At 33.2% G+C, this 27,091-nt stretch overlaps 6 protein-coding genes across 6 annotated transcripts; 4 read left to right on the top strand and 2 right to left on the bottom strand.

Moving 5' to 3' along the window:
• Window positions 1-269: 269 nt before the first annotated feature.
• LOC105647685 (calmodulin) lies at window positions 270-1,314 on the bottom strand. Its single transcript, XM_012233862.4, has 4 exons — window positions 1,095-1,314; window positions 753-910; window positions 561-641; window positions 270-456 (listed from the first exon to the last, which is right to left on the bottom strand). The coding sequence occupies exons 1-4, from the start codon at window positions 1,168-1,170 to the stop codon at window positions 322-324; spliced, it is 450 nt and encodes a 149-aa protein (XP_012089252.1). The 5' UTR covers window positions 1,171-1,314; the 3' UTR covers window positions 270-321.
• A 2,559-nt stretch (window positions 1,315-3,873) lies between these two features.
• On the top strand, window positions 3,874-5,821 carry LOC149498623 (ammonium transporter 2 member 4-like). Its single transcript, XM_089717357.1, is given in 4 exon segments — window positions 3,874-4,780; window positions 4,906-5,191; window positions 5,278-5,733; window positions 5,736-5,821. Coding segments are annotated over 4 exon segments (1,416 nt in total). The 5' UTR covers window positions 3,874-4,192.
• A 1,553-nt stretch (window positions 5,822-7,374) lies between these two features.
• Window positions 7,375-10,116, top strand: LOC149498622 (calcium-binding EF hand family protein). Its single transcript, XM_089718561.1, has 4 exons — window positions 7,375-7,733; window positions 7,841-8,035; window positions 8,359-8,540; window positions 9,262-10,116. The coding sequence occupies exons 1-4, from the start codon at window positions 7,445-7,447 to the stop codon at window positions 9,574-9,576; spliced, it is 981 nt and encodes a 326-aa protein (XP_089574687.1). The 5' UTR covers window positions 7,375-7,444; the 3' UTR covers window positions 9,577-10,116.
• A 1,438-nt stretch (window positions 10,117-11,554) lies between these two features.
• GME (GDP-D-mannose 3',5'-epimerase) lies at window positions 11,555-14,832 on the bottom strand. Its single transcript, XM_089718560.1, has 7 exons — window positions 14,639-14,832; window positions 13,378-13,788; window positions 13,169-13,262; window positions 12,945-13,074; window positions 12,702-12,834; window positions 12,173-12,380; window positions 11,555-12,016 (listed from the first exon to the last, which is right to left on the bottom strand). Exons 2-7 carry the CDS (start codon window positions 13,785-13,787, stop codon window positions 11,861-11,863), a joined length of 1,131 nt encoding a protein of 376 aa, XP_089574686.1. The 5' UTR covers window position 13,788; window positions 14,639-14,832; the 3' UTR covers window positions 11,555-11,860.
• A 4,048-nt stretch (window positions 14,833-18,880) lies between these two features.
• On the top strand, window positions 18,881-23,658 carry BZO2H3 (bZIP transcription factor family protein). Its single transcript, XM_089718549.1, has 6 exons — window positions 18,881-19,397; window positions 20,419-20,512; window positions 21,662-21,863; window positions 22,474-22,549; window positions 22,623-22,748; window positions 23,055-23,658. The coding sequence occupies exons 1-6, from the start codon at window positions 18,966-18,968 to the stop codon at window positions 23,442-23,444; spliced, it is 1,320 nt and encodes a 439-aa protein (XP_089574675.1). The 5' UTR covers window positions 18,881-18,965; the 3' UTR covers window positions 23,445-23,658.
• Window positions 23,659-25,892: 2,234 nt separating this feature from the next.
• On the top strand, window positions 25,893-26,371 carry LOC149498619 (Bacterial sec-independent translocation protein mttA/Hcf106; the record flags this gene model as incomplete). Its single annotated transcript, XM_089717528.1, is given in 1 exon segment — window positions 25,893-26,371. A coding segment is annotated over 1 exon segment (313 nt), but the record flags the coding sequence as incomplete, so codon positions are not given.
• Between the last annotated feature and the right edge of the window lie 720 nt (window positions 26,372-27,091).

The following is a 27,091-nucleotide window of genomic DNA, read 5'->3' as shown; positions in this document are numbered from 1 at the left end:
TCGTCTCGGCTTTTCGTTGCTTCTTCTTCTTCTTCTTCTTCTTTACCTCTGGTTAAACTCTCTGAAATTTCATAGCTCATATAACTTCCGGCGACGCCCAGTCAGACTTTCCCTTTACAGATCGTACTTTTATTTTCTTCTCCTATCACAAGAATTCTTTTTCTTATAATCTAATAATTCTTCTAATATCAATCCCCATTCTTTTTCTTCTTATATATATATGTGTGTGTGTGTGTGTGAATATATATTTTGCACAGAAAAGAAAGAAAGAAAGAAAGAAAGAGATAATAATTTTTTTATTTGTTAATTTTTTACATTTGATCAAACGGCTAACATCATTCTGACAAATTCTTCATAATTAACAAGACCATCTCCATCTAAGTCAGCTTCTCTAATCATCTGCTCTAGCTCTTCGTCCGTCAGTTTCTCTCCTAGATTGATCATTACGCGCCTCAACTGCATATTAATAACATAATTAATTTTTAATTAATCATCGAATGGGTACATTAAAAAGAATACAAAAATGTATATGCATGACAAAACGAAAAAGAAAATTCAACCTCATTAGGTGAAATGTAGCCATCTTGATCCTTGTCAAACACTTTGAAAGCTTCTTTCAGTTCTTCATCTGCCTCATTTTCCTATAAAACAGCCAACAAAATACAAACATTTTCCACCTAATATTGAATTTCCCTATATATATTGTTTATTAATCAATTGCAAACGAAATTAAATTAAACACTTCAGATCACCTTCATTTTCCTTGCCATGAGATTCAAGAACTCCCCGAATTCAATCGTTCCATTGCCATCGACATCCACTTCATTAATCATGGTCTGCAATTCTTCTTCTGTTGGATTTTGATCCAAAGATTTAATTGCAGTGGCCAGTTCCTCAAAGGTAATACGACCTTTAAATTACATACATAAAAATCAAGAAATTTCCGTAATCTCAATAATCACAGATTTAATCTTGAACCTCTAAAAATAAGACGAGGAAGAAAAGATGAATGAAAAGTGTACATGATAACGAAGAATATAATTAATCAAGAAGAAGAGATTGGCAAGAAGCATAAAGAGAGAAAGCTTTAATACCATCTCCATCTTTGTCAAGTAGACAAAAAGCTTCTTGAAACTCATTAATCTGCTCTTCTGTTAAAACATCTCCCATCTTAATTATATTTCCTGGAAGCAAATTGATAATCAACAAAGCTACTTAAGCAACTTATATATGTACTTCTTCCTCAAACTCAAAGCGGGTAGAGGGAACTTAATTATATACTGTTATTGTCCATCCACATATTTAATTCGATCTTTCTGGTTCATTGTTTGGTTAGAAAGCTCCATCAATGGTCAAACACATACGTAAGTATTGAAATTGGAATTTTAATATTTGAATACATGTTAATTTTATTATAATTTTCAACTCTTTTTTTTTTCTTTTTGTCAAAGAGAAAAATGTTTTGTACGGCATAGAATTAGGGTTGGAAAATTATGAAGTCAATTTTTGGTCTGCTATTATATTTTGATAATAATTGAGTTGTATGTTTTAAAGATATATATATTTTTTTTTATAAATACAAGGCCCAATAGACCGTGAGAACATGCGAGCTACACAGGGAGGTAGCTCTATCCTTGAAATAACATTTATCAAATTAATGATAAATCGAGACCTTCCACTTTCTATATTTTCTACAAAAATGTGAGAAGATCAGTCAGACCACATTTGATTACATATATTTTTTTAAAAAAATTAAAATTTATAAATCATCATGTATGCATAGGGATTTAGTGAAGTCCAAAATTAAAAATTAAATGGCAAGCAAGTAGCAATTTTTACCTCAAAGAAAAAAAAAATATTAATTTTACGTGTTTTGCATAATTTATTTATGTTTACGAAATCCCACAATTTTTTATCACTGGAAAAAGAGTACATATCACAACACATTCCAGATTTTTTTGACACGTTACATGTCACAACACATCTCCAAATAAAAATGAGTCATTTTAGAAAATTAAATGAATCAGAGAATGGTAGATTGGTTGCATTTTGACACTGTTCAAAATTGATAATTAGCCTATAAATACACTGTATAAAAGCTAATCAAATATGATAATTATACAATTAAATTAATGGCAACAGATGTCAAGCACATGTGTTTATTTTCTCTTTTTGAAAAATATATTTTAATATAAATCTCAAGTTATTTTAATATAAATTTAATTTAATTTAATATAAAATAAATTTGATTATTTTACATGCTGAAATTAGGAGTAACTAATACGTTTGGAAATAATATCAAAGTATAATAAGTTAAAGCTTTGAAATTTTTATATTCTTGCTCAATGAAAAATAATTTATTGTTTTATTAATTATATAGAAGAAATCAAACTAGAAATTTAATTAATTACAAACTGTATACAGAGATAGAATATAGATTAATCCAAACAAAAACTACGTCCACAATCCTCATCATAAATATTCCACAATCTTCGAGATTTTCTACATATAAATAGATTTTCTTAGGGAAAATGTTAATAAAATTAAATAGAAAACATATATTAATAGCATATATTGAATTGTTGGATTTTCTATAGTGTTTTTTCTTTTTCAATGTCGTAATCAAATTTCATCACATTTCCTCAGTATGCACATGACCAATTCAACACCCATTTCTTTAATTTTGCTATACGGTTTTTTCACTTTCCACTTTCAAACATGTGCAAATGGATTCTTTATTTTTTTTAATCATAAAATTCTTTTCTTTCAAAATTAAAAAATTATTGAAAATGTTCAAAAACAGATCCTTCAAAAAATTATTTTATATTAATTAATAAGTAAAAAGACAATACAAATATCTTAATTAGGATGATAAGCGATCTCAACCCCATAAATGTGAAAACATAAATTCAATTCCATAAAAGCTCGAGTTGCTAGTCCGAAGGAAATTATATTTTCTGATTATACAAAAAAAAAAAAAAAAAAAAAAAAAAAAGACATTAGAAATAATTCCGTTATAGTTTTTTGCTTAGAATTATATGTACCAGTTATCTTAAAATTTTTGTTTGACATTAATATTTAAGTAATAATTAAAGCTATAATGAAAATAAAATCCTGATTAAAAGTCAATAAAATTAAATCTTTAAGGCGAACGTACTTGCATATAGTTAATCATGAAAATTTAAAAACAGCTAATTAATTAAAAAATATTATTTCCAAACTGTTTTTTTCAACATATAATAAATGATATATATATTTTTGAAGAAATTAATTTCAAATTTCAACGTTAATTTTAAATAGGACAGCATTTGAACAATCAATCCATGTACGTTAAACTTATTTCCAATCTATGAAATATAATTTTGACCTTCTGGAATGCCGTATGCATCCAGGAATTTTGTTGGCAACAAGTCCGGAATATATCCAAAGTCATACTTGATTGAATTTAATTTAGATGGTGTCTCTTTTCCTAGAATAGATTGTTAATTGCTTTTCTTCAAATTTATGATCAATACGCCACTGTTGATTTTTAAAGATTAATTATAAAATCGGTTCGGTAAAATTAATTATTTTGATACATGTTAGCTTTTTTTAATAGCGTTTGTTTGACTAATTTTTTATAAAATGCTAAAACTAGTTCAAATACTATATTATCGAACACAATAAAAACAACATTTAACGTTTTGACCGGTCACAATGCTAAAAGCCAGCTAAGAAACTGTATATTGCAGAATACGGCCTTAGTTCCATAAAAGAAGGTGGTAATGAAAGAATTAATGTTACTTTCTTGAATTTATCATAATAAATATTAATAGCTCAAAGGCATAAGCTCTATAACACAAGTGGGAGTAAATTTAACAATACAACAAACAAAACCCACCTCCAATGGGAGGGTTTCAAGAGTTTGCATGAGAATATATTACTTGAGCCATAAAAAACTAACTGGTGTCCTTACATGGCTGGTCAATTTCTTCCTCCAAAAATACCATGCAGGAAAGTTCAGTGTTGAAGCCAACCCAGCCTCCCTAGCCGGCCTTAATACAATACAACAAAACTAAAAAAAATATAGTAGTAATTATAATTGTAATTAAAAAATAATTCCAGTCTATTTAATTAGCCCATGAAAAGTGAAAACACACACAAATATACGTAACTTATTTTATACAAAAGCACAAAATTAAGTTCGTCACTAATGGAGCTTCCTTCTAACCTAATCGCTGACGAGGCAAGCCCAGAATGGATGAACAAAGGCGACAATGCATGGCAACTCACAGCAGCAACTCTTGTTGGCCTACAAAGCATTCCAGGTCTAGTAATCTTATTCGGCAGCGTCGTAAAGAAAAGATGGGCTATAAACTCAGCTTTTATGTCGTTTTACGCCTTTGCTTCAGTTCTTGTATGCTGGGTATTATGGGGATATCGCATGTCGTTCGGCGAGAAACTTTTTCTTTTTGTGGGAAAACCTGCGCTTGCATTAGACGAGAAATTCTTGCTCGGACGACCGTTTCTTGGCTATTTTCCGACAGCTACAATGGTGTTTTTTCAAGGCGTGTTTGCTTGTATAACGGTGATTTTGCTCGGTGGTTGTCTTTTGGGGAGAATGAATTTTCGTGCATGGGTATTGTTCGTGCCGTTTTGGTTAACTTTGTCGTATACGGTTGGTGCGTTTAGTATTTGGTGTCCTGATGGGTGGCTTGCAAAACTTGGGATTATTGATTTTTCAGGAGGTTATGTTATTCACTTGTCTGCTGGTGTTGCTGGTTTCACTGCTGCATTTTGGGTGAGCATTTTATAAATTTGGCTCAATTGATTTGTTTAAATAAATATTTGATTACCTTTAATCTAATTTGTTCAAAATATAAAAAATGTATATATATTCAAGCTTACTGTAACTAATTAATCTAGGTGGGACCCCGAAGTGAGAAGGATAGAGAAAACTTCGAGCCAAACAAAATAATTCTGATGCTTGCAGGCGCTGGCCTGCTTTGGATGGGGTGGAGCGGATTCAACGGTGGTGGTCCCTTCGTGGCCAGCGTGGATTCATCTCTAGCCGTCCTTAACACCCACGTGTGCACTGCCACCAGCATACTGACGTGGCTCCTTTTGGACAACCTTTTGTCTGCAAAGCCTTCTGTGGTTGGTGCCGTACAAGGCATGATCACTGGTCTTGTTTGTATCACTCCTGCCGCAGGTGATTTCACTAATATGCCCTCCCCTTTCCTTCTTTCCCTTAATTAATTAGGGTTACTAAAGTAAAACAATAATAACATTGAACAGGAGTTGTACAAGGTTGGGCGGCAATGCTAATGGGGATAATTTCAGGAAGCATTCCCCGGTACACAATGATGATTCTCCACAAGAAGGTGAAGTTTCTCCAGCAAGTCGATGATCCGATAGCCATATTTCACACCCACGCAATTGCCGGCAGCCTAGGAGGAATTCTCACTGGATTTTTTGCAGTACCAAAATTATGTCGCCTTTTCTATATGGTGCCGGATTGGAAAAAATATATCGGATTAGCATATGGTCTCCAAAACGGCCGAACTTCTGCTGGATTAAGACAATTAGGAATTCAATTAGTTGGAATTAGTTTCGTTATATGCTTAAATATAGTTTCCACTAGTATAATTTGTTGGTTTATCAGATTAATTGTTCCGTTAAGATTGTCCGACGATGAATTGCAAATCGGCGATGATGCCATTCATGGGGAGAAAGCTTTTGCATTATGGAGTGATATGAGAACTATAAGCATAATTCGGTTTATGATGCAGAAGAAGAGTTATCCTATATAACACCAAAGCATATAAATAGTGATGTTTAAATGACTTTGTTTTTTTTTTTTTTTTTAAATATAACCTTATGACAAGAGGTATTTTCTAGGTATACAAAATTCCTTTTAAGTGGAAGATCTTAATTTTGTGTCCCATCACTGCCCTCGCCATTGTAAACTTACTGAAATAATGGAAGGATGACTAAAATTTAAGCATAGAGCGTTCAAGTAATTCCTGTTATTTACCTTTTGTCTACAAGTAAATTAAAGTTTTTTATATAGTGATTGCCATCTAAAAAAAAAGCAAATTTCTAAACCTCAAAATCCCAAAATAAAATTTGAGCTAATATTTAATAATGGCCTAAATGCATTGCCGCTGAACTTTGGGTACTTATTTTTTTATCCCGGAGATTTATCATTATCTCAAGTTATAATTTTTAATAACAACCTTGTATTTCGGGATTGATGAACTTTTAGTAATAATTTTTAGAGACTCGTGATCAAATTTTTGAAAGTGCTTATTTATAATAAAAATTGTAATTTTTAAAAGTATGATGAGTTTTTCGTAAATTTTTGGATAAATCACTGAAGTATAAAAGCAATTTACATATTAAGGCATTTAATAATGGTAAATTCATTATTTAAATAATTCCTTCCTAATGCAAATCTGAACTTGAAACCTTGTAATTTTTGAAAAGTACTCTAATAATATTGTTGAGTCAAAATTTATCGATATATAGTATAGCCTTATTAAAATCGAAAAATAATAACTAAAACGGAATTAATTCATTAATTGAATTTTTGCTATTTTTGATATAATTGCTTGCACTAAAATCAAATATCATATATAACTTATAAAATAAATAAAGATGTTCAATTTTTTTTTCTTTTTAGAATAAAGTTTCTCAATGTAAATTACCTAGCTTTTTCCAGCCAAAAAAAAAACAAAAAGCTTAAAAATATATTTTAAAAGATAAAAGCAATATTCTTTCACAGAGTCAATGGTCTTAGAAATACTGTAATATGAACATATGAACATTCTGAATACTTTAGCATTCGCGATCGGTAGTAACACGGAGTGTCCCTGTCTAAAATTAATGGCGAATGCGCGTCCGTAAAGGGGTGTCCCCACCAAGAGCTAACCGTTGACCCCACCGAATCCTCAAGCTCGCGTTGGTTCCTAGTTGCTACCGCTTTTTGGCTTTTTATACGGTTGCCATTCCTTTTCTCATTAATTACTTACTAACCTTACCCAACCCATTTTAACGTGTTCAATTGGGAAATCAATGGCAGGAATTGTAATTTTCAGATCCTTCTGTTTTTTATTTTCACTTATTGTTATTGAAAGAGAGAAATTTTTACTTGATGGCCCAAAATTATCAAAACCTAAAATTTTTACTAATCCTTTGATTCCAAATCTTCAGTTTGTCTTTCTTCCTTTGTATTTCAGGAATAAAAACAGGAAAGTGATTTTATTTTAAAGAAGGCCCTTAATATTATTATATTAGTGGCATCATTGAAATAAAAATAAAATCAAAGTGGCAAACAGGACATTGAAACATAGCAGTTATCGCTTACCAGCTACCTTAGTCTTTTACCGAGACCATTTCCTCCACTAGTCATTGTCTTCTTAAAATCGAAACCCCACGATTTCAAATTCTCTGATCCCTCAAAATGTCTGAACATAACTTCACTGTTCTAGACGGAGAAAACCTTAGATCCCTCCGTTTATCCTTGCCGGACTCTAATGTCACTCTCACTGGAGCTCAGCTCATCGATTTCGCTGAATCCAAAGCCTCGGAGTCTCTCTTCGGCATCTCATTGCCCCAGTATCTTAAGTACTCCGATCTCCAACGCCTCAACGTCGATGATGACATCACTTTCCGTAGTACGGAACTCACTAGAGAAACAGCAATGGATAAGCTCAATGAATATCTTACTGCCATCGCCGATGAATTGAAAGGTACCATATTTACACACCAATAGCCAATATTCGTATATCTTATCCTTTTTTTTTTTCAATTTATATATTTGAAGATTTTTTGATTTGTTTTCAATTGCTTTGTTTAGGTGATCCATTAGTAGTGTCGATTTTGGATGGGAATAGTCTGCGGCTGTACTTAGAGGATGAAGACGATTTTGCAATGTTAGCAGAGAATATATTCACTGATTTAGACAAAGAAGATAAGGGAAAGATCAGTAAAGGTGAGATAAGGGATGCGCTTGTTCACATGGGAGTAGAAATGGGTATCCCTCCTTTTAAAGGTTCGGTTCCTTTCCATTTCTTTTTTTTTTTTTTTTTTTTTTTTGTGATTTTTGCTTTTGCTCATGTATTTTAAATTAAAGTTAAATCTATATAGGGTTGTTAGCGTGCGATCACAGTATAAAGACTGGATTTTGTTTTAGCATTTATGTTGTTGTAGCTAAATAGTGTTTGAAGTTTAGAATTCTAATGGATTCTCTTCTGCAATCCCCCTAAGTTTTGTTGTTTTCTTGCTAAGGTGTTAAAGGTGTTTAGTTGTATCTATTGTGATTTCATTGATCTCCCAGTATGTTAAAATTGATGAACGTAGCACGTGATTTCACAGAATTTCCTCTCCTAAATGACATCTTAAAGAAGCATGGAGCAGAGGGAGAAGAAGAATTGGGTCAATCACAATTCGCTGAGTTGCTTCAGCTTATTCTACAAGAAATTGCAGATGCTTTAGCTCAAAAACATGTTGCTATTGTCCATAATATTAAAATAGTTAATGGTTCTACGCTAAAAGAGGTTGGTCATTGTCCATACTTTATGCTTATTAATGTTAAATTATTTTATGCAAATGGTCAAGATTTGTTCTTTGAGTTTCTCATGTTTTCAATCTTCTGTGCTCATTACGATCCCTTCCTTTTGGCTTCACTTCCATTTATTGGGACAACTTCAGGATCTAGAAGTATGTCGAGGATAATTTCTTGAATTACATTGTTTCAGAATAATGTAAGAATGTTCAGCAAATTTACAGATCTCAGAGGTGTCAAGTATCTTATGAAATCAGGTTTCATTTACTTGATTGAAAACCAATCTGCTTAGCCAGTTGAACGAATGGTCATAAATGATTTAGTTTGGCGGAGATCAAGTACATTTGAAAAAATGTGCGCCACTTTGCTGGTTCTACAAGTAATTGGTTGACTACAGCTGGTCAATAAGTCCTATCAGAAACTAGAAAACATAACTATGAAGGTTCAAACCTAGGAAACTTTGGATCTCAAGTTAAGAAATGTTGTGTGTTCAAAGTGAGCTAGTCAAGCTATTTTTTTTCTTCTGTCAATTATAGCAATTGGAAGTAATTGGAATTTGGAAGCAATTTAATGACAGCAGTTTGTTTGCTCAGGATGGAATTTGACAGAACAATTTTATCACTATCGGCACAAGCACTTTGCAGAAACTACACGTGAAAATATGTGTTATTGTATTGTGTAAATTCTTACAACCTCTAAACAAACATTTGCAGCTCTTGAACAATGAGGAGAAAGTGAAGAATGTCATGGAAAAAGTATTGCAGGAAAAGCACAGCAAAAAGAATGACCAGAAGGATACAGAAATAATCAGAGGTTTCCTGGAGGAAAATGGGAAAGAATTAGGTTTGCCACCATCAGAAGCCAACGAAGCAGTTATGCTTCTCTACGATGCAGTATTTGCTGAAGTAGAGTGCGGAAAATGCATTGCAGAGTCAGAGGATGAATTTAGGGAACTAGTCAAGGAAATCCTCAAGAATTTTGCGCAGCAGCTTCAGGCTAATCCTGTCTACTGTGATCTTGACAATTGAGGGATGGTTAGTTACTATCTTATTTCGGATTGTTTGGTTAAATGATTGTTGTTTGTGCAGCATTACATTATCACTCTGTTGATTATACTATTTATGTATATTCCCATTAAAGTTCTAAATCCAAACACATTATCAATCTGGATACAGATTGTAAAACTAGAACCATATATTCTTCGCATTGGTTCTTCTATAAGAAGCTTTTATACAGAACTTATGAGACCTTTGAGTAGCTTATTTTGTCAGAAGCCTTCCATATAGAAAATGTAATTGATGCTGCTGAGCTTTACTTGTCTGCTTCATTGATGAATCCAAGTCTGTATACATAATAAATGTAGAGTTGTGTGTGTGTGTGTGTGACATACTGTCAAATTCTTCTGAATTTCTTCACAGCCTGGAGAGTCACCTAGCCAGGTTATGGCCCGCTTGAGCTTGGGCCTAGTCTCGGATTTATGTTCTGTGGGCCAGGTTTGGTATTTATATTTTATATGAGCTTTCAGCTTTTCTGATTAATAAAATAATAACATCATTATATTTTTGTTATATGTGCTTGGTTTGGAAATATTATATAGGCCAAATAGTTGGGTTGAACTCAGGCTAAGGTTCAGAAATATAGGCCTGGCCTTCTTTTTGCACAGGCCCATATATTGTACATGGGCACAAAACTTCATTGGAATTGGTTACAACGAGTTGGGCAGAGTTTATATGATCATGTGCTTGACGGTGATGCACTAAAAGAAATTACCATATTAAGATAAAATTAACATTGAACTAAATATATTGATTGGAGCTGAGTCAGACACAACAAGTGCTTATCACTTGTGAGATAAGGGCAAGTGAGAAGCCCATTTAGCCACTTATTGCCTATCAGTTCCATAACTACATACATATAACCCACCTTTTGGGCTGCAGAAGAGGTGAGACTAAGTCCCCAATTGAATGAGAATCTGTCCCCGCAGAAGGGGTTGAAGCAAATTGCAGAATGTCGTCGTTTTCAAACTGTAACTATGTTTATCCATTCTTTTCTTTAATGAATGTATATTCAGTAGTCAGTACATGTTGAGTTCTTCCACGTTACAAGATGGGTTCCCAGCGTTTTTCGTTAACTTTAGCCTTCTTGAATGAGCCACGTCTCTGCTATTTGTGAACCACTTGATCTAAAGTCTCCATCAAAAAAGGAAAAACCTCGCAATAAAACATCCATCCATTTCAATAACTGCTAAATTGATTAGTATTTCTCCATACTTTCTCATTCTCTTCTTTTTTAATTTTCTTTTCTTTTTTTCATTTCGATTCATATAAATTTTTTGTAAGTAGGTTTACTCATATTTTAGCACATATAACCTTTTATTGTTCTCGTTTCAAATTTGGCATGAGCTTCCTATTAACACAGAAACTATTCTTATAAAGATCTGACTGCAATTTAATAAAAATCCTTTTTTTCCGCTGAAAAATAGTTGTAGTAGTCTAATATGATGAGAGATTTCACTTTTACTTTTACGACCCACCACCGACCACCATCATGTGATCTACGGCCACTGTTTGGTCTTATAAATTGTAACTTCACTTAAAATACATACTGATGGTTGTTAATTGTCACAATTCACTGTCCAGATTTTAGCACATTAATAAAGCATTTAATTTCATCACCATGGCCATGGATACATACAAGGTCAAGATCTTACAGAGTGTAAGTGAAATACTTGCAGAACCAGAGGGTTTCACATGGTAAAGAGGAGAAATGTGACGGTCTTCCCCCTTAGAACAAGGACCATGTGTGAAAACAACAGAGCTTGATGGGCATGGTGGAACCAAGTACTTTTTAGATCCACTATTTCAAAAATAAAAGCAATCCATTGTCACAATCCAAGGACTACAAGGAGAGGGCCTAGTATCTAGAATGCAGCTCTTTTATTCACCAGATTTTTTTTTTTTCTTTTTTTTTTTTTGTCCTGTCAAACATAAACAAAACCAAGAAGCATTGCCACATCAAAAGGGTATATTATTTCCAGAATCCCACCTGCCTCCATACTGATTACTGCTAAAAAGCCTAAAACACAATACCAAAGCAGCAGATTGCAAGAAATCTGATAGCATCATAGCTTTCCCTCAACCGTAGCTACATAGTACAAACTAGAAACCAAATATTTGTTTGAACTAAAAATGGTTCATACTCAAATGTTTCCCTACAACTCCACAACCATAGATAACTTGGGAGTGCTGTAGCATAGCCATATTACATACTGAAAATTTTGCCTTTCTTCAACACAGATTAACTATCACCACTTCATTCTTTGCCATCTGCGGCGCGAAGTGAGCCCAATTGGACAGGCGCTTGAGTTCCCACCACTTTAGATGATCCATAAATCGATAAATCAACTCCTTGGACCTTCTCTTTTTCAATCTGATCCTTGATCCAGAAGTATGTGATTCTCAGTCCATCCTGTAAAATAGCATACAAGAACCCAATATTGGTAAAGCAAGTACAAAATAAGCAAGCAAGTAAAAGTTGCCTCATTGCAAAATTTCATTTGTTTTTCGGGACATTCTATGATGCATTGAAACAGTAATCAACATCAGATTTCTTTATCTAAGGTACCTTGAGCTTCATTGTAGGAGCCCAACCAAGCTTCTCTTTGATCAGGGTGTTGTCAGAGTTACGGCCACGAACACCTTCTGGACCAGGAATGTGATGGATGGGGAGCTTCTTATCCTCGAAGCTAAGAACAATCTCAGCCATCTCATTCATGCTAACCATTTCATCACTTCCAATGTTTACGGGCTCGCGGAAGTCTGACTTGGTCAATCTAAAACACAAAGGTTTATTCCAGGATCAGTATTAATGTTTACTATATATTTCGATAGCGATCCAAGAAAATTACAATAGAATCAGAGCAAATGATACTTTGAGGACCAAAAAGGGGGAACTTACATCATTCTAATTTCATCACAGGCATAGATACAAAGTAAAACTATTTCATCTCTAATAAAATGAAAACATTTTCTCTCTCGTCTACAATGTTCCTCTTTGTTCATGTATACATTAGGGGCCAACTTGATTTAAAACATGAACAAAAGTGCAAGTCTTAATTAATTAAGCAACAAAGAACATAAAATAACGAGCTTACCTGAGCACACCTTCCACACATTCATCAATAAAGGTGAAGGATCGGGTTTGAAGTCCATCTCCCCACATCTCAAACTTATCAGTGGAAGTGATAGCCTTTCTACAAAAAGCAGCAGGTGCCTTCTCCCTGCCACCTGGGATAGATGCAACAAAAGCAACAAAATTAGTACAATGCATGAAGGAACCAATCATCGCCATCAAGAATTATATACATGCACAAGCAGTTACAGCAAAAAGTGATTACCTTTCCAAGTTCCGAAAGGACCATAAATGTTATGGAACCTTCCAATACGGCATTCAATGCCAAAGTCCTTAGTGTAGTGCTTGCACAACTCCTCTGTAGCAAGTTTCTCCAAGCCATAAGCATCTTGAGGCTAAAATAAAAGTTGAATTTCTTCAGTTATTGATTGGTGATAAATAATTATGTTGGATAATAGATAAAACCTAAAAGTAAAGAGAGTCACCAACCTCTGCAGGCCATGCATCAGACTCCTTCAAGCTAACATTAGTGTCCAGCTGCTTAAATTCAGGGTAAATACAAGCACTAGAGGCATAGAAGAACCTGGAAAAGCAAGAACATCAGATTTTTCAAATCTGCAATAAGAAAAACCAACTTCCAATGTACAAAGGAACTTTATCCAATCAAGACCAACATATACTCAATCCCAACAACTAACCTCTTCGCTCCATTGATCCTAGCGGCCTCAAGCATGTTAAAGCTGATCATTGTGTTGTTATACATAATGACAGAGTGGTTGGACTGGATGAAGCCCATCCCACCCATGTCAGCAGCAAGGTTAAACACATGGTCTACTTCCTTTGTTACCCTCAAGCAATTATCCATGACTCGTAGATCCGCAAGATGGAATTCGTGACAGAACATATCTTCTGTCATGTGCTCATTCTTCTTCCAATCAGAAGCAATGATGAAATGGCCCTCACTCTTCAAACGACGTGCAATGTGAGAGGCAATAAAACCACCAGCTCCAGTGATGGAAATTCGGAGTTTCTCAGCTGGCCAGTAAGGTTCTCTCTCAAGGCTTTCATAAGTGTACGCTCCATAGTTGGTTCCATCATTGCTTCCCATACTGTATCAATCAAATTGTTAACCCAACTTGAAACCTATAAATCATCAATTTTGCGAAAGGAATCACTAGTTTAACCGACCATCAAAGGTTGCTATATGACATGCCTCACAATTCTAAAGATTAAACTCACAAATAAAAATAAAGAGGAAAACATGGACTTAATTCATGCACAAGCCCATCCTCACGAGAAAAACAGTAAAAAGACAAACTGACATAGCTGTTAATATGCTTTAACTACAGCACTTTCTCCAAAGAGTATGAAAAATCTACAACAAGAAATCTAATCACAACCCTCTAACAGGTTATTTCAAAGTTTATAAATTAAACAAAATACGTTATTAAAAAAATTAAGATAGCTAAACACAAGAGCCAAGCAAAAGGAGCAATCTTTGCAAACCAAACCTAATCCAATAAGGGGATGTGTACGTCACTATAACCAAGAGTTGCACAATCAACCAACGAAGTGAAAAGGATAAAACAAGAAAAGGACAGTGCTGAGTAAAATATACCGCTAAAAGTTACATATTGTTTTCAATTCGCTAATAACTCATAAGGAATGCAAAAACTAAAAACCAATTCTATTAATTTCATCAATAACGCCAATTTTAGTTCTGAAATTAAAATATCAAAAGAAAATATACACAAAGCAGAAGAAATTATTAAAAAAAACAAACAAACAAATGCATGTGCACGAAAAACAGACAAATGGAAACAGAGTATATCAAATCTAAAAGCAAAACTTAAGCAATTCTAACCCTAATACATAACAAAAGGAAACGAAAAACCAGAGGAAAAAGAAAACGACAATACATAAGAGAACATTACACAAAATCCCAGTTCAGAGTTTCACCTTTGAGGACTGGAAATTGGGTTTATTAAGCTTTTTCAATAGAAGAAAAAGAGTGATTGGGTGCAGAGAACAGAGATTCACAAAAACAAAATAAAGGATGTGATTTAAAAGGCCACAGCGCTTGTACAATAAATATATAGAGGCGGGTGAGAGAAAGAGAAACAGAAACAGAGCGAGAAGAAGGAGACAAACTTGACCACTCATTTTCTCTATGCCCAGTGGACTTATAATTACCACAGCTAATATGTTGGGAGAATGAAAAATATAAAAATATAAAAAATATAATAATATTTTTTTTTTACTGGGATTTTTTTTTGGTACATGTATTGTATCAGCTGGCGTATATATACGGTCTTCTAGACGAGCTAGAGTTAGAATCCACCTTAATAATCCTTTAAATAATAATAATAAAAAAAAAGAATCCACCTTAATAAAATCAATTGATTTGATTTAAATTTACTATCCATTTCATTGTACATCATTTAATTATTTAATTATTATTATATATTAAATTCATCCCCAAATAATTTCAACGATACAATTATTGCGGAATGAAGAAAATAATTTTTGTTTTTTAAAATTTTTTTTCCATACACGTATCAGGTGCACTGTCCATTTTATTTATATATTTAATATTTAATTATTTTGTTATTATTAAATATGGAATTCATCACTAAACAAATTTAACATGATTAATTTAATAATTAACACTCAAATTATTGTGCAAAACCTTTCTAAAACTTTAGATAAGGGTTGTTGATAATAACGTTACTTTTAGGTTGTCATTTTGTGTCAAAGCACACAGGACTTCCACAAATGGGTCACAAGTGAAATTATTATAATACTATAGTGCAATTTTAAAGATTGACCACATTGGCATTTTTTTTTTTTAACCTAACATCAAAATTTTTAATATAAAAATTATTTAAATTGTAAATTAATGGAAAGCTTTATCTGTTTATGTTTTTATTTTGGTTAGTGGTTGGACTAAATTTGCACTTTTTCCTTTAGCAAAACTACCAATATTATGGTCTGAATTATTAGCATGGATGGGACTAGCGAGTGCCTGGTAGAGAAAGTTGAAAGAAAATGCAAATTGGGACCATTGGAAGGCCATTTTAGGTTGTAAGCATTTTCATTGGTGGTTTTACCAAAACAAAACAAACTGTGCAATCCAATGCCCATTCCGCTAACAATGACAAGACCTAACTACTAATTTTTTCACCTCATGTTCTTACCGATATAATCGTAAAATACTCCAACTCTTAGGTATTCCTTAGGGTGTGTTTGACAAATTTAACTGTTTTGGTATCTGTTATTTATTTTAATAGCGTTTAGCTGTTAGTTGTTTTAGTAGCTTTTCATACAAAACTAAAAGTTAAATGTTAAATGCTACATGAATTAAGCCCATTCAAATATTATATTATTGAACACTGTAAAAATAGCGTTTAGCATTTTGAAATTGACAAACACAGTGGGAGATTTTGTGTCTTTGTATATATATACATATGCCAATTGTAATGATTGAAACTTTTTGTTAGAGATGAGATGGACTTCCAATGGATTCAAAAAGTATCTTACATGCAATATTTTAGAAAATATTTGTTTATACTGAATATATATACTAATTTTTAAAATTTATTCAATAAATTTTTTAAATGAATAATAAAATTGTACCTTTCATGGATAGGCCGGTGAAAGTGAATTGAATTTCAGGTAAATTTTACTTACAGTATCAAAAATTCAAAATCTAGAGTTTTTATTATGGGTAGATTTTAACTAAACTTCACTCTCTATACGAGCGAGTGGTGGTGAATATATATATATATATATATATATTCTTTCTAAAAAATAAGAATCTCATATACTTTATATTTTTTGGCCTCATTTGCAATGAATAATATAATATTGGGTGTATGTTAACTAATAGACAACAAATCAAATCATGATTCATATGTTTATTAGTGAATGATAATAATATTTATCATTTTATTGGTGAGAATTTGATTTTTTGGAATCACTAATAAACTAATTATAGAATATAAAACATGTAAGAGTACATCCTTGAATTTGTTAATCAGTTTTGGCAAATCTCAACTTTAAATATTTTGTTTCCTGTAACCAATTATTATTATTCTTTTTTAATAATCATTAGCAGCCATATCATGGGCTGCACAATTAAAAATAAATATATAATGCAAGAAAAAATAAATTAAAGACATTATTGGATATTCTGATTCCTGTTAAACCTCCCAAACCCAAATCTAAACCTGGGCTGTACTATAAAGTTGGGCCTAGACCGGTTGAGATTCTTAGACAGGTTCGTAGCCCTCAAGCGTCACGAATAATGATTTTGTTGGGCCAAATATTTAAGCAGTGCCATCCAACAGCCCAGGCCTTGAATTCTCATGTTATCCCAAGCTGAGATGGGCTGGACTCAAAAATTGAGATTTCCCATTATTCTAGATAGACATGGAAGCAGCCGGGATTTTTTTTTTTTTTTTTTTTTTAATACCCTACTCTACTCGTTTCAACACGTTTCAGCGAAATTGCAGGTTTGGGTTTTCAAGAGTCCTATACCTACTGCTTAAAAACCCATTTAAATAATCAAAGTTTGGTTTTTGGATGTCTTTGAATATCTAAAACAGTTTGTTTTTTTTTTTTTTTAATAATATATGATATGATTCTTTGAAGTAAAAAATTAATTCCATTATGCAATTTTTTTTTATGTACGACAACAGTTGGGTTTCAAATTAAAATCGAATATAAATCATAATTAATGGTTTTTAGTTCTAAACTATTATTAGCCGATTTTTTATTTTAAATTATAATTAAAACTGTGTTTATTGTTGGATTTTGATCCTTTTGAGTAGTATTAACGTATAAGCCACGAAAAATAAAAGGAAATTTCCTTTTGTGGGGTAGGAAGAGTATAACTTTTTTTATTATTTAAAATATTATTAAAAAAAAAAAAGCATTAGCAAGAAGTGGGCATCACTAATCAAGTATAAAATAAACAAAGAAATTGGAGAAGGGTAAAAAAAAAAACAATGAAAAGAAATGTGGGACCAGAAGACACCGTAGTGGCCCACCCACTGTCCGGGCCGGATTCAGTATTTATCCGCAATGAGGAATGAGCCGCCGCGTCCCAAGAAAAGAAAGCCATCCAATCGTGATTCGCAAACCAACTAAAATTTTGAAAAAGTCGTCTCTTCCTATCCAACTTCTATAACGAGCTTCTTCTTCAGAAATACTAACGTGTTTCAAAGTAGTACATATGCATGACTTTTCATCTTTTCACAAGATTAAGATAAGATTATATTTTTAATTTTTTAATTTTTAAAATTTCCCTTCTTATTAATGATAATAATTACTTTATTTCCCAAATCTTCTTGTGATTAGTGGGTTTTTTTTTTCAAAATTATCCTTTTTGTACTTATGAGTTGAGAAGATAAATCATATTTTTCAAAAATTGAAAAAAAACCTAAATTTTAAAATAATATTAAATTAAATGTTGTTTCACAGCTGATTACAAAAAAAAAAAAAAGGATTAAATTAAAAAAATATCATATTGATCACTTTCCTATTTATTATTGTTGTATTTTTATTATTGTTCCATCATTTTTCTTCATACTGTCTATGGTTAATTATTATTGTTTCTTATTATATATGTTAAAAATATACTTTAAACTTATGTCGGATATTTCTAGGAAATGGATTAGAATTTAGGAGACAAGTCAATATAGGTGTTCATTTATAAATGAAAGCATCTTATAATTATGTTAGTTTTTGTACACGATATATTATGCCTCTACGTTTATGTTCTCTAGAATTTACTCATTAAAAAAAATAATATAGATAAATCTTTTTCATTAATCATGTTTTTATCAAATAAAAAATTTAATTTTTAAAAACATAAGCTTTTAATCAACAATATCCAATCTATTGAATTATTTATAAAAAAAGAAAAAATAAATAAATTTAGGGAAAATTGAAGACTTCCCTTTGCTAGAAAATATAAAATTTGAATTATTGAAAGATCCAAAAAATTCAAAATGTCTCATGGAAAAATGGATATGCACAAAGGAGTATTTGGTGAGATTTTAATTCTTTTTGTAGGGAGGGATCAAATCCCTATGATTAATCTTTTCTACTATTATTAAATTAAATTCTTACAACGTGGCCCCCACATCCACAAAATGGACCCCAACCAACTATAAATACTAGTAAATCCCTATTTTATCCATTTCCACCTCAGACCCACATCAGATAAACGGAAACAACCAAAAAAACCAACTCGGCCTCCTCCAAAGAAATATACTACTATATGGATAGAGTCTTCTCAGTCGACGAAATCTCCGACCAGTTTTGGTCACCGCCGCCTCCTCCTCAGCTGCCGCCTTCAGCTCAACTGGACGATTCCTCCAAAATGAACCGGAGCGCTTCCGAATGGGCCTTTCAGCGGTTCCTTCAAGAGGCTTCTGTTGCTTCCGATTCATCTCCGCAATCTTCTTCACCTCCTTCTGGTTCTATCGACAAAACCGACGTCGTTGAGATCAAGGATAATGATTCTGTTTCTAATGCTAATGGCAATACAACTGCGCCTTCATCATTTATCAATGGGAGATGTTCTCCGCCTTTTAATGTAGCTGCTGCTGCTCCCTGTGCTCCTCCGAACATTCCGGTGGATTCTAAGGAGTATCAGGCGTTTCTTAAAAGTCAACTCAGCTTGGCTTGCGCTGCCGTTGCTCTCTCCCGGGTATATTTTTTTTCTCTGAAAGAAAATTTTTTTGCTGTGTAGATTGGCGTATAGAGAAATTTGGAATTCTCATTTTTTAAAAAGTGAGGCAAAATTAGATTAACTCAGCTAATTTGTACTTTATAAGATATATGTATTGTCTTTTTTAATTTGTTTTAATGGAAAAATCTATTTAACTGGGCCTTTAGGTTTAGGCTGTGATTGGCTGCTTAGACAATTATAAAGCGGAGATGCAAAGTTAAGTTTTTTGATTGTTCTTCCGTTTCCAATTTTAAATACCTACAAGATTTTAGTTCTGGGCATTTTGCAAGCAACTTTTACCATAAGAAGGAATGCCCTTAAAGGTACTTCTTTTGGAATTTCTCGAATGTTAGGATTAAAAATAAAATTAATTAAAGCTAAGTAGCTAATCCTATTTGTAGCTTGACCAAAATCAAGGTGAATCAAAAACCTCTTTGACCAAATGACTGCTTGTCAAATTAAATTATATTTTTTGATTTGAATCAAGTAGGCCGTTATGTATCATCGGCAGCATGGTTGAAGTATATTTTAGAATCTGAGGAACAAGATTCTGAATATAGTATCTTGCTTACTATACATAGCTTGCTGACGTGAAAATAAAGGCTTACACAGAAGAAATATGATGCTACTTGGGGAATGGGCATAACCACAACTTGATAAAGTAAAAATGGATACTGGAGTAATGGGATATATCACATATAAGTAGATGATAGTTGTAAGATGCTCGTGTTAGTGTGTGTAGGACAGGATTTAAGTATTTTTTGATCTCATGTTATGATTATGTAGTCTGAGTTCGTAAATATTGCAAATAGATTGTGCTACTTAGTATATCTTGCTATAAAACCTTGTTGCAATTGAAGCCTGTGATTAGTATATCTAATTTGCTTCACTATTTGTCTTGCCTTCTACTCTTTTTTGAAGAAAGAAACTTTGAAGGTAATGTTTTACGTCTTCTTTATTTATTTAGGTATTTTGTGGTTAATTTAATATTTGTGAATAGGCACCTTTTCTGAAATCTCAAGATTCCCCTGCTAGAGCTGACAGTGGATCACAGGCATCAAATACTTCACAATCAGGATCTCATGTTCCTAAAGGTATACACTGCTGAATTTATTAATGCAATATCCGTGTATATAGATGTACAGATGTTCATATATATACATTTTCCGTTGCAAAGTTATTATTATACTAGAGAAGGATAAATTACAGAAATATTAAATATGCTAGTTGAAATCCTTGAAAAATTTTAGCCAATCATAGTGAGCATGAGCAACTTCCCAAAATGATTAATTACAGTTAGTAACCCAATACAAATTGTCCGCATTATTTGATGCACAAATGGTTGCTTTGACTGAGTAACTTCACTGATGAGCCTCATGTTCGTAACGAAATTAGTATTGTTGTTCGATCAATCTCTGCAGCAACTGTTTGACTGGGCAAAACTTAAGGACTATAGAAATATAGAGGACTTCTATCAATCTAGTTTTCATGCTGGCTTAAACTTTACTCAAATGATTAGTAGTCTCTTTTTTGTGTGCGTACACATAAGCTGAAGGATAGTGCTTCATTAGACTTCTCATTTAAAGTATGGGACAGGTAAGACCCTTTTGCTAAAAGACATTTTTGAAGTCGTTTGTTTGAAACAACTCAATAAAACCATAACTATCTAAAGAAGGATGAAATCCAGCTCATGCGTCAGACTTCTGTAAAGGGATAGTCTATATAAATTACCTTAGTCTAGAAAGTACTTTAAGATGGAGCAAGAGGTCTCTCTTACAGGAGTCAAAAGAAGAGAAGAGTTTTTCACTCTTACTATTATTCTGGATTGGAGAAGAACCAAATTCCATGAAATACCTTTCTTAAAGATGGCAAAGCTACCTCGCCCAGCCGCAGTAGGGTTTTGTCCGCTATTCCCTTAAGGATCAAATGCTACTTGGCCTTGCTCATCCCTATCCTTGAAATTCTCTCTTCATTTTGTTGATTTTATAGGCTGACTTAACAGATGGAAATTACTTTTAGCAAAGTCTGTGTTGTAGTTAAAATGGGTAAAATTTGACCATTGTCAAATTTAAGTCTTGCTGCAGTTGCCTAGTAGTCCTCCAATGATTTCCAAGGTCTTTTCATCTGTAGGCTAGAATTGCAGACCACTTTCTTCGATTGTGCAACTTTTTTCATTTTGCTTTTCATTTCAGCATAATCTCTTCATATAAGCCAGGCATAAATTTTTTTTATTGCACATGCAGGTGCTGGAAATGACTTGTCCAGGCCACAAGATACGGATGCTAATGGATTGGTTGGAATCCACTCTAGCACGCAAAAGAAATCTGGTGTTCCCATGAAGTCAACTACAAGTGGATCATCAAGAGAACAGTCAGAAGATGATGAAAATGAAGGAGAAACTGAGATGAATATGAAGGACCCTGCTGATGCAAAACGTGTAAGGAGGTAACTGTTTCTGTGATGTTCTGATTGTTAATGTTGTTAGTATTATTGCGGCATGCTCTTTTTGTTTGATAAATGGTATGCTCTTCATGCAAAAATATAGTGTTAAAATAAACAATGTTCTTTTCTGTTTATCACAAAAGATGCCCTGCAGATGGAGTGTATATTATTGGTATACTCAACAGAGAAATCAACAGAATTTCCATTCAAATATTTGCAACATCACATATATCAAAAGTATTCAAATTGTCATTCAGTTGACTATCTGTTTAGTATATATGGTTGATTTTGCAGTGCATTCTGAGCGCCAATGCCATGCATGTGAAATTAGGTAAATTGAAACATTCCTAAAACAAATATCACCAAAATAGTACGTCGACCAAAATCATCTTTGATCCCCGAGAAAAAACATGTTTTCTCTCTTCTAAGTTCTCTTATGTCCAAAGTTCAATTATATACCATGCACTATTTACTGCTATCATACTAAAGCATGGGTTGACACCCAAACATGCAATCTTTAACATCTTTTCCCTGTTAATCAATTTTGTGCTTCATATGCTTATGTTGATAATTTCTGTTCCTGATGAATATTGAATCATGTGCTGTTTTTCAGAATGCTCTCAAATAGAGAGTCAGCTAGACGGTCAAGAAGAAGAAAGCAGGCCCATTTGACTGAGCTTGAGACGCAGGTAATGTTCTGTTAAGCATCCACTTTGACTTCTGTTATCTCATTTTCTATAGAACTTACTTTGGTCTTTATAGGTTGCCCAATTGAGAGTTGAAAATTCTTCTCTGCTGAAACGCCTCTCCGACATCAGCAATAAGTACAATGATGCTTCTGTGGATAACAGAGTTTTAAAAGCTGACGTTGAAACATTAAGAGCTAAGGTAAGTCCTTTGACAATTGTAAACAGACTTGAGTTCCGTGGTGGATGGTTTATTCTCCAAAGCCCACAACAGAATTACTATGCAGTGCTTGCTGATCACTCGCCCCCCCTTGTGAGCTGAGATTGACACTTGAAGCTTAAAAAGCCTCGCTGTTCTCTCTCACTCTGTGTCTAGCACACTACACCCGCACACACTTGCTTTCATGTATGCTTATTGGTGTGTGCATAAAGGACAGAGATCTTGGATTACAAAAGAGGTAGAAAACTGATATTTATTGACTCTTTTCATTTAATGATCCATATCCAGGTGAAGATGGCTGAGGAGACTGTCAAAAGGATAACTGGGTTGAATCCTTTGTCCCATTCTATGCCTGAGATATCCACAATCAGCATGCCATCATTTGATGGAAGCCCTTCTGACACTTTGACAGATGCTGCTGTTCCTATTCAAGATGAACCGAAACGCTTGTATCAGCTTCCAAATAATCCCCTATCCACTCGTGACCCGAGAGTCAACAATGGTTTGACAAACATCTCTTCAGCTGAAAATATTCAGCCACCTTCTGGAACAGCTGGATTAGCAGGGAACAAGATTGGACGAACAGCTTCTTTGCAGCGAGTGGCTAGCTTGGAGCATTTGCAGAAACGGATTTGTGGTACTCCTTGCGGGCCCCAGTCCAATGTGGAGCAGCAGTAACAAACAAAACGACCTCAGGTATGAAGAAGGTTTCCTCAAAGGATCTTGTCAAGAATCATCCTGCGGCAGTCTCATTTTCAGTTCAACCGGTGTAAAAGGTTCTATTCTTTTTATTAACTACATGCTGAATTAAACTGCTTTTAACCTTCAATTTATCACATGACAGCAGCTCGCTGTATAGAAAGTTCATCAATATAATCATCAATTTTTCCAAGGCTTCTGTGCTCTTTGATGTGTTCAGAGCTTGAAGGATGAGTAATTTTAGATTAATGATTGCGTGGCTCCTTTTTTTTTTTTTTTGTTTTTTTTTTTGGTACAGTCATGCCTTTACTCCAGATGTATAATATGTTAATTTCGGGTAATCTCAGAATAATATATTATATTCTCTTTATCATCTAATGTCTCTTTACCTCCTTTTCCAACCTTCCCATAAGTGATTAAGCTTGCAATTGCCAAATAGCACAGAGGAATTGCTGATCAGCAGCATCTTTTATATCTGATTAATATGGCATTCACATAAAATCTGTAGCCAACTGGTCAAATTTGAATTGTACTTGCAGGATCACTTAAACTTAATCTTCATAACTTAATTTTTTACAAAATACAATTGCTAATAGCTTTAACTAAAATAGAACCAGGTTGTTTCTATTCTTCCAACCTTCATTTCTTTTCTCACCATCTCCACGTCTTCCCACCTTTCAGCTGAAGCAAAAACACTTGAGAAAGCCACATAGTTCTCACTAGGACCATCAGAACATACCAAATTGCTATTGGAGGAGTATTATCTTTGCCACTTTTTCACCCAACGCAACATTCCCATCAACTTTACAGGGGTTCGACGGACTTCTCCACAACTAGCTCCTCTGGCATTCCTGCCATAGACTCGTATGCTTATTTCAGAAACCATGCTCTGCTTATAATGCTGTATTTTCAGCTCAAAAGAAAAAACTAAAGCCCAGTACGTTCTTCATCTTCATTTCTGTAAAGATATTTAAAGTACTATCAAGACATTCACATTTTGAGTTCACACCAACTAAACCCAGTATCATACGAAAAATATTATTTTCAGGCATATACGAATTATCTTTTCTGTATTCAATCTCCATTTTCGAGCACACCCAGTCAATATTTAATTATAATTTTTTAACATTAATATTTGTATCATCATTTAATTTAAAATTCCAAAATATAGAAGAAATTTCAAATCTCGTATTTAACATTTTATATAAACACAAAATCATTTTATTATGTGATATATTTGGATCGGGTTAGACTAAACTAGATTTGATCTTTCATAAGAAACTTATGTTCGTTCAAGAAATTCAGATCACTATATATTAGAATTAAATCCGACCTAAAGATTAACAATTTTATATTTGTGCGTACCTATTATTAAATTAAATCCTTTCAATTATAAAGATTTTCATCAATTTAGTGATCGAAAGTGAAAACTAATCCTCATTGTTATTAAACCCAGCTCGACCCGGCGGGTTGACCTAGAAAATCGGTGAACTGGACTCACAACTGGGCTGATTTTGCATTTGAATCAGTTAAGCAATTGAATCAGAGTTTAACCAGCTGAACTGCGGTTAAACTTGAAGAACCGTTCAACCCATGGAGACTCATAAGACCCGTTCCAATTTTATTTTTAGGGTAAAAGTATGCTATCAATGAAAGATTCGACGTTTCATTACTTTTTACATATTTTATTATATTGTATTTTTCCGCGAAGACTATCATTCTAGTCATTCAAATATTAAGCAAACAAATCTCTAGTTTTCTTTACAGATAAGAGTCTAAATGCACTTTGATGCATAATACATAATTCTAATTTCTTAGTTTTTTTTATGGTCTTGTGTTATTTTTAATATACTATTCCAATGATCAGAAAATGATATTAATTAAGTTACTATGTTTACCATGAAATAAATTTAACTTGCTAATTAAGTATTTTATCAAAGTAGAACATAACCTCTGTTGAAACAATTCAAATTCAATTAAGCACAAACCATAAATCATAATTAATTATTTTCATTAGAAGAAAAAGCAATGCAATAATTAAACAATTACTCAATAATTTTATATATATATATATATATATATATATATATATATATATATATATATATATATATATATATATATATATATATATATATATTTTAATTTTTTTGTGACCAGCTGATTAAACCAATGAACCATCCTCCCACTTCTTCGGCTTGATCAATGTCCGGACCGGGTTTAATAACATTACTAATCCTATTATATAACTCACTGTATCGTTTTGACTCGTTGGACCTCCCAATGAATAAAATAATAACAATAACAATAGTTTCAATATAAATTATTAACTTTAACTCAGAAAGAAGTATAACTTCTGTAATCAATAAAAAAATAAACTTAATTTGCTATATCTCCAGAATAGTGAAGATTGTGAAAATCCCCTAATCTGAAATCCCAAAATTGAATTGTCCACAACACTAACAGCACATGGCTAAAAATACAGAACTCCCCACATCCACCTCATCTACTCGTAAGCGTATCCATCTTCCTCAGACGCAATCACAAAAACACTAACCAAAATCTCCAAAAATATCAGATATCCAACAGAGCCATGGAGATTTCATCTATAACTCTATCCCTCTCAAGACCCCCACTTGCTCTCCCCTTCTCTTCTTCCCATTCCACCTTCTTCAACAGCGTCACTTTTCTTAATACAACCAAGAATTCCGGCAATAGTGCTTTGGTTCTTGGGAAAACCAGAAGAACTCAAAGAACCGCAAAGGGTCTCACTTGCAATGCTTTGTTTGGTTTAGGAGTGCCTGAGCTGGTTGTGATTGCTGGTGTGGCTGCTTTGGTTTTTGGCCCTAAGAAGCTGCCTGAAGTGGGGAAGAGCATTGGAAAAACTGTCAAAAGCTTCCAACAGGTTGGTATTTTCATTTGGGTCTATTTGGTTTCCTAGTAAACGACGGAAAATTTTCAACTTTATATTTTTATTGTGCTGTTGGCGTTTCTCTATAGAGGAACAACAACTACTACTAAGCCTCAGTACCAAACTAGTAGGGGAAAAGACTTGGAATTAGTTCATTTGCTATCAGTTTATGAATTTTATTAGTTGTTTATTTCTTTGCTGTATGCTCTAAATGTCCGAAATGGTTGCATTAAGATTCAATTTATTGGAGATTTCAGGTTTGTGTTTTAGCGATTGAATCTGTCTGAATCATAATTTTTTTGTTCATACATATTTTCCATCATGAATAAGCACACACACAGATGCAGCCAAGCTTCAATCCAGAAATTAAATATTTGATCAATCAACAAGCATTGTCATCCATTTTGCTTTTCGAATCTCTAAATTAATTGGCATTGGAATTCTTTTAGCTTTGTGGAATTATGGTTGATGTTTGGAGCACTTTCTCCCATAATGGATGAGAACTTTTGGTTGACTGGTAGTTTTAGACAAATTCTGATGCCCCTATATGCCCTCTTTTCTCTTTTAGCTCCTTGCCTCCTCTCCTTCTAGGTATTCATTAATTTCATTTTCCTCCCATCTTGGCTTACTACACTTGCGTGTTCTTGAAGGTTTTCTCCTTTGCCTTAGACTTTTGTCATAAGTAACATAAATTAGGGCTTAATTTTTGAAGCAA

The sequence above is a fragment of the Jatropha curcas genome, chromosome 2 (genome assembly GCF_041381405.1).
Source record: "Jatropha curcas cultivar XTBG-Jc1 chromosome 2, XTBG_Jcur_1.0, whole genome shotgun sequence".
Lineage (NCBI taxonomy): Eukaryota > Viridiplantae > Streptophyta > Magnoliopsida > Malpighiales > Euphorbiaceae > Jatropha > Jatropha curcas.
This window is presented reverse-complemented; position numbering and strand designations above follow the sequence as displayed.

What these genes read in the sequence shown, in the direction of transcription:
- LOC105647685 (XM_012233862.4), bottom strand. Translation starts at nt 1,170, where the DNA reads ATGGGAGATGTTTTAACAGAAGAGCAGATTAATGAGTTTCAAGAAGCT. An exon ending in TCATGGCAAGGAAAATGAAG is followed by an intron (nt 642 to 752) that starts GTGATCTGAAGT and finishes GCTGTTTTATAG; the next exon opens with GAAAATGAGGCAGATGAAGA. An exon ending in GCTACATTTCACCTAATGAG is followed by an intron (nt 457 to 560) that starts GTTGAATTTTCT and finishes ATTAATATGCAG; the next exon opens with TTGAGGCGCGTAATGATCAA.
- LOC149498622 (XM_089718561.1), top strand. Translation starts at nt 7,445, where the DNA reads ATGTCTGAACATAACTTCACTGTTCTAGACGGAGAAAACCTTAGATCC. An exon ending in CATCGCCGATGAATTGAAAG is followed by an intron (nt 7,734 to 7,840) that starts GTACCATATTTA and finishes TGCTTTGTTTAG; the next exon opens with GTGATCCATTAGTAGTGTCG. An exon ending in GGGTATCCCTCCTTTTAAAG is followed by an intron (nt 8,036 to 8,358) that starts GTTCGGTTCCTT and finishes GTGATTTCACAG; the next exon opens with AATTTCCTCTCCTAAATGAC.
- GME (XM_089718560.1), bottom strand. Translation starts at nt 13,787, where the DNA reads ATGGGAAGCAATGATGGAACCAACTATGGAGCGTACACTTATGAAAGC. An exon ending in AGGATCAATGGAGCGAAGAG is followed by an intron (nt 13,263 to 13,377) that starts GTTAGTTGTTGG and finishes TTGCTTTTCCAG; the next exon opens with GTTCTTCTATGCCTCTAGTG. An exon ending in CTCCTACAATGAAGCTCAAG is followed by an intron (nt 12,017 to 12,172) that starts GTACCTTAGATA and finishes GCTATTTTACAG; the next exon opens with GATGGACTGAGAATCACATA.
- BZO2H3 (XM_089718549.1), top strand. Translation starts at nt 18,966, where the DNA reads ATGGATAGAGTCTTCTCAGTCGACGAAATCTCCGACCAGTTTTGGTCA. An exon ending in CTGCCGTTGCTCTCTCCCGG is followed by an intron (nt 19,398 to 20,418) that starts GTATATTTTTTT and finishes ATTTGTGAATAG; the next exon opens with GCACCTTTTCTGAAATCTCA. An exon ending in TTGAAACATTAAGAGCTAAG is followed by an intron (nt 22,749 to 23,054) that starts GTAAGTCCTTTG and finishes ATCCATATCCAG; the next exon opens with GTGAAGATGGCTGAGGAGAC.